The sequence below is a fragment of the Peromyscus eremicus genome, chromosome 2 (assembly GCF_949786415.1).
Source record: "Peromyscus eremicus chromosome 2, PerEre_H2_v1, whole genome shotgun sequence".
NCBI lineage: Eukaryota > Metazoa > Chordata > Mammalia > Rodentia > Cricetidae > Peromyscus > Peromyscus eremicus.
The window spans coordinates 44,100,798-44,109,554 of NC_081417.1; the positions used below are offsets into that span (position 1 = coordinate 44,100,798).

Here is an 8,757-nt window from a genome sequence, read left to right on the forward strand (position 1 = left end):
TACCAAAATGCATGACCCATGAAAGGCTTGGAGCAAATTTCCTCTTACATCCCCAAAGTAAAATGGACCATTTCTGTCAAAATGGTAGACAATAAGAAATACTAATTCTAGTTCCATGACAAGAAAATGTATGTAAAGGTTTTTTTTGTTGTTGTTGTTCTTGTTTCCTTTTCCTTGAAGGTCCTTCAAGTAACCATAAAAATACTTAGCATGATTAGCAGTGGTTTTAGAAACCAATGGGTTTTGCCTGCTCTCTGTACGATCCTGATTAACATTAATTCTGTGAATAATATAAATCTCCTGTGACTTATCTTGTTGTGAGGTCTCCTCAAAGATTGTTTTCGAATTAAACTACTTCTTTACAGGGTTCTCTGAAGTTGTCGAGTAATCGAACTCTCATTTGTATCTTTATTATTCTTAAAGATTGCACAAAATGGAAACAAGAGCCAAAGTACTGTATCCACTGTACATCACTCATTATAAAACAACATACACATTTGGACTCTACCAAATAGGATTTTTCTTAAATTTATATATTGCGTGCTCTTAGATTCATGCGTTATTTTACATTTATCATTATTCTCTCATAAATAATTGCAACTTGACCAATTTGTACATCCACTACCACAGTATACTCAAAGTGGCAAGGAGTGGTCTGTGACAGGAGAACGGATAAAAAACGGAAACAAGCATGTGGGTGTCACATCTACTGTTTTGCCTACGCAGTGAAATGCTAACATAAAATTCACGCGAAACATCTTTTCAAAAGGCACGACTTCCTCCACAGAAAAGAACGTTTTTAAAACGCGTGGCAGCTAAAAATCATCACCTTTGAGTGCACTGAGATGCTTATATTGATGTGATCCTGAACCCCAAGACCAGAATGCCTGCAGAGAGAGGGGCTATGCCACAGTCTAGAGGCCTGAATTGTGGAGACCCACGCCCTGTGGGCTGTTGTTCAACCCATCCTTAAACGTTGTTCCACTCCAGAACTGGAGCGGCTCACTGTTCCAAATCCGACACCCTCCTCAGAATAACCACGGTATCAACCCAGTCTGGTCACCACCTCACTCTACCCTGTCCACGCCCCTTCCCCTTCCTTGGAAGCGTTAGGAGTCGCGCTCGCCTCGGCCCCCAGCCTCAGGGTCGCTCTGGTCGTCCGTGAAGCAGACGTCCACATCACTGTCCTCGCTCTTGGGATCCCCAGGCTCCAGGGCATAGCCTGGCTCCGCGCCCGGGCCGTCGCCCGCCTTGGCGATCAGGCTCTGGCCGGGGTGGCGGGACTTGACGTGACGCTCCAGGTCCCGGCGGCGCACCAGCACCTTGCCGCAGAACTCGCAGCGATAGGGCGTGTTGCCCTCCGCGTGCAGTCGGATGTGCTTGTTGAGATTGCTGGGGTCCCCGAAGGGCCGCAAGCACACTTTGCACTTGAGCGGCTTGTAGCCCGTGTGCGTCCGCATGTGGATCTTGAGCCCATACTTGCGCGAGTACAGCTTGCCGCAGTAGAGGCACAAGTGGCCCGTCTTGGGCTTGCCCGATGCGCCCCCGCCGCCGCTGCCTGCTGCCGCCACTACGGCCGGAGGCAGCGTCCCCGAGTCCAGGCGGGCACGACCCTTCCCGGCCGCCATCTCGGACAGCTGCTGCGTGTGCATGGCGATCTCGCGGTCGATGCTGGCCAGGGAGCCCAGCTCGGCCGGGCTGATCGCCGCGGCCGCTGCTGCCGCCGCCGCCGCCGCCGCGGGCCCGCTCAAATAGGAGATGGACTCCGGGTATTTGAGCAGCCCGCCCAAGTGCAGCTTGAGCGGGTAATAGGCGGCAGGGGGACCGTAGAGCAGGTCTCCACTGTACACCGTGAAGGCTGGCATGACGGCGGCGGGCAGCGGGCTGCACTCGCCGCTGGAGTAGCCTTTGAGCCCTCCGGCGGCGTCGAGGGGCGGCAGCGCGCACCGCTCCAGAGGGAGCCCGGGTGCTGGGAGAGCTGCGTAGCGCGCGGCGGGCAGCGCCCCAGCGGCGGGCGGGGCGCGCTCCACGTGCTTGAAGGCCGACACCTCCTCCGTGTGGCCCGCGAGCAGGGGGAAGGCGCGCAGGGCCCCGGGACACGCCAAGCCGGGTGGCGGCGGCTCCCCCGCGAGCAGGCACTTGGGGTGGTGGTGGTGGTGGTGAGCGTGGTGGTGGTGATGGTGGTGGCCAGCCGGGCTCTCCCCACTGCTGGGGCGCCCCCCGGCCCGGCCCCCACCCAGCAGCCGGCCTAATGCCAGGCCGGGTCCCTTGCTGCCGCCCTCTTCCCGGTAGGGGTCGCCCTGCGCGGCTGCCCGGGTCAAGCCAGTGGGTTTAAAAGCCGAGCGCACGCCGGGGTAAAATGCCAGGCCGCTACCGGCCGCTGGGGAGCCGCCCACGATGCCCAGGAAGTGACTGTGTGCGCGGGTCGCCCCGCTGGCATCCAGGGCACGATCTGGCGGCTCCTTGCCCTTCCTGGGAGTCCCCCACTTGCCCGGGGACGCTGAGGTGGCCGGGGGCGCCAAGGAAACCTCGCGCTTGATGCTCTCCCGCGCCCCGCAGGCCTGGGCGAGTTGAGTGGCCTGTGCTTGGGGCCGCAGAGCGCCTGGCTGGACCGGCGCGGTCAAGTCTGGAGCAATGGGTTTCGGAGGGAGGCCAAAGCCTTCTGCCGCTGGGCCTGGCCTGGCCGCGTGCTCCTGATGCAGGAAGGCGCGGCCGCCGCCGCCGCTGAGCACGCAGTGGAAACGCAGGTGTGCCTTGAGACTGTTAGGGTATCTAAACGTCCTCCAGCAGTACCAGCAGATGTAGCGCTCCTCCCCTGGGCAAGAGAGAGTGGGAGAGTAATCCGGTGAGAAGGCAAGGAGCCCGAAGGAAAGCGCCAGCACACCAGGCAAAGCGCAGATTTTGACCCGCGGTGTGGCAGAAGCAGGAGTGGGTGGGTGGGTGTCTTAGGGCTGAGAGATAAAGTTCGGTAACCCTATCAAGCCCCTCCCAAAGCTTGTAAATGGCCAACCCTTGTCACCTCCATCCTCAAAGGCCTACTCAAACAGCAAAACAGGTGACCTGGGCCTTTCCGATGAAGACTTCCTCCAAGCCCCCCTAGTAAATCTCCGTTGGAAGAGCGGGGCTCAGGAAGGCTGACCCTGACCGGGAAGAGCAGAGAGCAGCTGTTGCCTTAAATCAAGTGTTGAGACTGTGCTGTGCCTGCGCCCATCTGTTGGCGTTTTCAGAATAGGTGGCGTATGTCAAGGAGTTTGGATAAACTGAACAAAGGCCAATCTAATAGTCGTGAGCGCCTCATTACCAGGCGAGACAATATCCTGTATGTATGGGCCATATGTAATCATTCCTTTTCATATAACAATGTCTTTTGTGTCGGCTCTCCGCCCTTTCTACCCCCTCCCAGACTTAAACACTTGCCTGAGGTTTTCCTGGAGCGTGGCCAAATGAATCCCCACATAAGGATTTGCTATTCTTCAAAACTATTTGCATCCTTATTTCCCTTTTTAACTTCATCGGATCGGATTGAAGAAAAAAGTCCTACTTCCTGATATTCTATGATGGGTGGATTATATTCTGAGAAGGATGGTGTAGCATTGTGTTATCAGTTCTACCTGGCGGTTAATTAACTCCTAGATAGGTGTGTAGACACAAGCTTAGAAAAGTACTTGGGCAAGATATATTTCATTTAATAAACATAGAAAACTGAGAAAGGTACTCTGCTTTTAAAAGTACAGAGTTCTCTACCATGAGTGGTGTACTTGTGTGGTGTCAATTCTTTGTGACTCTTACTGTTTTAACTTGCTAGGGTCTTTGAACAGAATCCTGAGACAGGTGTGTGAGGTAGCTCCTAATCAGGGGCTAGGAACTAATTTCTATGTCCTGCTGTGCATACAAATGCAAATGGTTTTCTAAGTGATTGATTGATAATACTAAAGATGTCCGTGATAAAGAAGTTGATTGGGCCACAAGGAAATCCCAAAGTACACTGTAGGTGTCTTAAGATTTCCTAGAAAAGTTACATTCTCAGCTCCCACTTTTAAAACATCACTACGGAGCTTGTCATGGTGGCACATGCCTTTAATCCCTGCACTTGGAAAGCAGAAGCAGGCAGAACTTGGTGAGTTGGAAGCCAGCTTGGCCTACTTAGTGAGTTCCAGGCCAGCCAGAGCTATATAGTGAGCCGGTCCAAAAGGAGAGCAGTCTATTCCAGTAGAGGTCAAAGGAGAGCTGGGAGAAATGGGGTGAGGGGGGCGCAGAGGATTTATTTATAATACTCTATTCCAGTTGTTTATCAAAGACTTACACAAGAGCATCTCAATATCCTGCTGCCTGTGTAAAGCATCTATGTAAAACAACTCTTGGGAAAAGAGGAAGGTGCCCCCTTGGTTTTCTTGGAGTGCCTGCAGTTCAGACGCCCCTTTGCAGCAGCTCTCCAGAATTTTCAGCCTGTTCCAGAATGACTCCGGCAGTGCAAAGCCAAGTACACGTTGTTCTTAAAATGAAGGGGCAGTCACTCAATCTTTCTATGAAACTGAAACTAACTGAAGTTAGCCAGTATTATAAAAAGAGATGTTATCCCTACTTATTTCTCCCTCTTCCCAAAACTTAAGGCAAATGTGTGTGTGTGTGTCTGTCTGTGTTATTCCACACATCACTTTTCCAGCTTATCTCCATCAACAGGTTCTACAGACCCTAAGGTTCAACTCTTGCCAAGTGAGTCAAACACTCTTCATAAATGACTTTGCCCCTCCCCTCATGTATCTTTAAAGATTTCAGACATGCCCAATCTAGAAATGTCAGGTTCAAAATAATCTACAACCTTCCCCAACAGCAAAATGATGGACTTCTTTTTATTATCAGTTGCCATGTGGCATTTATAAAAACCAGTTGGCTGAAATAAAATACACTGGTTAAACAAGTAATTTTTCCCTGTTTGGTTGTCCCCATGGAAAAACGTTCTGCGCAGAAGTGGCTGGCACAATTTGTTGCAGAGTGACAAAAAATGATTCACTTCTCTAAATAACCTGTCCAGCTCACAAAGTGTTTCCTAATTATCACACTTTTATCTATATTTACTTGTTTCTAAATGGATGCAGTGGGCTGCATAGTGGAATGTGTTAAAATATTTTGGAACACTTTTTTTCGTCAATAAATAAATAGCTTCTTGGGAGAAATTATGAACAAGCTAAAAACAAGCTAATGCGGGGGTGGGGGGGCATGGGCGCCAGAGAAGGGCAGGGGAAGCCTTATGAAGGATGAGAAGGGAGTCTCAAGACATTAACTGTTTTAGCACCTCCCAGCCTGCTTCCCACAGGAAATGTCCCTCAGTGCTGTGTGGAGGGCTTGAAATGTGTTCCTCTTTAGTTTGCTGCCCCTGAATTTGCATGAATTGGCTCTAGGCTTGGAAGGAACCAAATAAATCTGAGAAGAAACTGGGATGCATCCCAGATTCAATTTAAATAGACTTAGTATGGGGAAATGAATAAATACTATTTCAAGGAAAGAGTTTAGTACCTCCCAAGGGACCAGCTATAAGTACCATAATGCTTCTAAAATGCCGTCAAATACATTGCTCTCCTGAAAAACTAACAGAGAAAGAGCTCCCTTGCACCTTTTAAAATGTAGTCTAGGTTTAAGCTTTGGTGTCTAGAACTCAAAATGTAATTGTTGTAGCACATTAAGTCTCCCTTATTGGTTCTTCGTTAAGTAAATACTTGTCATTCGGGGACATGCAGTGGGAAAGAAATAAACCGTGAATTTCATAAGGAGTATTCCTCTGTCATTTGGACCACTTTTGTTACCATTTGCTAATGGTTTTAAGGCAGCAGTTCCCTCTCTGCCAGTGTAGGGCATGAGTTCAGTTTCCATAGAGCTGAACAGAAAGGTTCTTCAGAACCAGGATCACCTCCCACTACCCAGGAGAAGAGCTGCACTCTGACTCTTGCTCACCCTCACTGCTGGGGAGACCTTCTCAGAGGCAGTACCTTTCTCATCATGAGTTGGAGTCGCAGTTGTAGGGATGTCAAACCACTGAGCCAAGGAGTTAGAATACCATACAGTCAGCTCTTCCCCGGGTTGGACGTCTCGCAATGCTCGATAGAATATCTAGGATGCAATGATAATAATAATAATAATAACAATGTTCGTTGTTATTTCCTGGTGCTTGAGACTAAGAGTTCAAATGCTGACATTATGACCCTGGAGGAAGCTACTAGATAGCTTTGAATCTCATCCTTCACCCTTTAAATGGCAAAACAAAGGTATCTTCCTTACAGGGTCATTGGCACGTTTAGAGAACTCTTGCCTTTCAAAGTTATTTGCTTACAAAATGCCTGGCTGCTTTAGGGACCATTAGTACATAGAATTGAAATTGACAAGGATAAGGGGCACTGACAGTACCTGTCCTCCTGGTAAGTCTGCAATAGCTTCCAGGGTCTGTTCCTGGGGGTTCCTGGCTGCCCGGATTAACCCTATCCACTCCAGAGGGGAGCCCCCTGACTCGTCCACCAGCTCCCCTCTCACCATGCGCACCTGCAATACAAGCAGTGGTCATTCCCCTACATGCCACAGCCAGGCTCACAACCCAGAGGAAGAAAGATTCTCCTCCACCCCACCCAACTCAGAAAAATGGTTGTGTTCTCTTTGATCCAACCTCTATGAGCTGCTGGGAGAAAAATTCCTTAGGGCCCCAGTTTAGAGGATGGGGAAAATAAGGGAGGCTGGGTGGTAGACAGCACCACAACCATCACCACCACTAACACACACACACACACACACACACACACACACACACACACACACACACCTTGGAAACACGAGCTGGAAAAGGCACCCTCTCAGAGCTGCCGGATGCATCTGCTTGCAAAACACTCCCCACCTCTCCCCCACGTGCGGATCTCTGGGATCCTTGACACCCCGATAAATAAAAGTGGTTTCAAGTTCAAGCCGGTCCTGAAGCCTGGGGCAGTACTCCTACCCTGTTTCTCAGCCTCCTAATTCTCTAGTACCGCTCGCTCGCTCGTAGGTGCAAGTGAACTCCGTGGTGAAATGCTCAGAACAAAGCCAGCCCAGAGAAATTTTGCCTGCAGCTAGCAGGCCATTTAAACGCAATTAAATTGCGTTTAAAGAGAGAGGCGTGGTTAGCAACAAAACCGGGTGTAGACAGGAATGAGAGACGAGAGGCTTTCTAGCACCAAGGGGAAGGTGCAGGTCCTGCTCTTCGGACACGGAAGATACGTACACGAAAGCTCTAGGCGGTCGCTAAAGCCAAGGTCTTTCCTTTTCAAACAAGCTTTTGACTTAATTTCCCCGGTTGCTGCCTGCCTGTCTTTGACTTCGAAGGCATCCCCTACCCTCTGCGGGCAAGCGCCTTTAAATTCCCCCCTCTAGTCAAGAATGAAGACGCTGTGTGTATGTGTGTGTGGGGGGGGGGGGGAGGTTGGAGAGTTGTCCCTGACGCCTCTCGGCTGGGATGTCGGACTCCGAGAGCCAGCTGCAAGGTTCCCAACTGGGTGTCCCCTAGAGGGTGGGGCTCCACTACCTCTCAACTGGCATCAAAATTAATCACCACCTGGCTCATCCTCTCTCCATTTCCTACCCAAACCTACAAGCAAATGGGGGCTTGGTATATTCCAAGAACTAAGACCCTCACAAGAACTATCTCCTCGGTGAAATGGGATTAACTTGTTTAAAACAAAAATTAAACCTTAAACTAGTAAACAGAACAGGGGGAAAGTCCTTCCCATTCGATGCCTCCAGGGAAAAGGGTACGTTTGCCGAGGGGAGAGAAGCAAGGTGCCAAAAAGGTGGGAATTAAGAATCTTCATCACCTTGCTAAGGACACCCCAGAGCGCTGGGGAAATTATCATTTCCCACAGCCCCCCCCCCCAATACCTATAGACCCTGGCTTACAGAACTAGAGTCTGTTCCCGTTCAGCTCTGCCCTCCCTTCAGCCCACCCCACGTCCAACTCAATTATGAGACATTCTTAGGATACTCGGATAATTCTACTCTGCAGAATTAGCAGGTGTCCCTTTTCTCCGCTTTTCCTCTCCATCCCTTTCCTGGATCGGAGCAATGAGAGGCTAAAGGCAAGGGACGGAGATCCAGAATGGCCCAGTACCTTTTTCTTGGGCCCTGCTTCCCTGCGATCTGACAGGTACTTGCCCAGCTTGAAGGTGCCAGGCACGGGCCCCAGGCGCAAGCCAGCCGGGATGCAGCAGTCCGCATTCACGCTGGTGGCCGGAGTGCGGGAAGTTCCTTGCATTGTTGCCACCGCCGCCAGGCAGGCGCTGGGGCTCTCGGGGTCCTCCGCGGGGAGCGAGTGACAGAACCAGGAGCAGCCTCATGCGATGAAGGAGCCGCACCCCGACGTGCGTCTTCTGCCCGCGGAGTGACGCGGGCGGGCATGCACTGCGCCTTTTCAATCCGGGCGGGCGCCTTTTGGCACTGCGAGCGCAAGGGCGCGGAGTTTGGTGAGAGAGTTGCGCTGTGAAGCAGCTGCAGAGTCCCACCCGAGAGGGTCACATGGAGTGGTTCCCTCAGCCCCCTGCATAATCGAGGCCTCTGAATGGCTAGCACACAATGGTCCAGGCGACCTTCCCATTCCTAAAAATCCAATTTGTCAAGGGCGAAGAAAAGGCGCTGGTGAATCAAAGGTCCGGCGGGACCATTAATCCTCAGCATGGGGTATTGTCCCTGAGACAGTTACGATATTTTAAGTGACAAATCCACTGTATAATTTCTCCATAAATTTTA

General features: G+C 51.0%; 1 protein-coding gene across 1 annotated transcript; it reads right to left on the reverse strand.

Moving 5' to 3' along the window:
- Positions 1-1,109: 1,109 nt before the first annotated feature.
- On the reverse strand, positions 1,110-8,409 carry Prdm13 (PR/SET domain 13). Its single transcript, XM_059255693.1, is given in 5 exon segments — positions 1,110-2,815; positions 5,985-6,105; positions 6,400-6,531; positions 8,123-8,346; positions 8,349-8,409. Coding segments are annotated over 5 exon segments (2,244 nt in total).
- Positions 8,410-8,757: the final 348 nt, after the last annotated feature.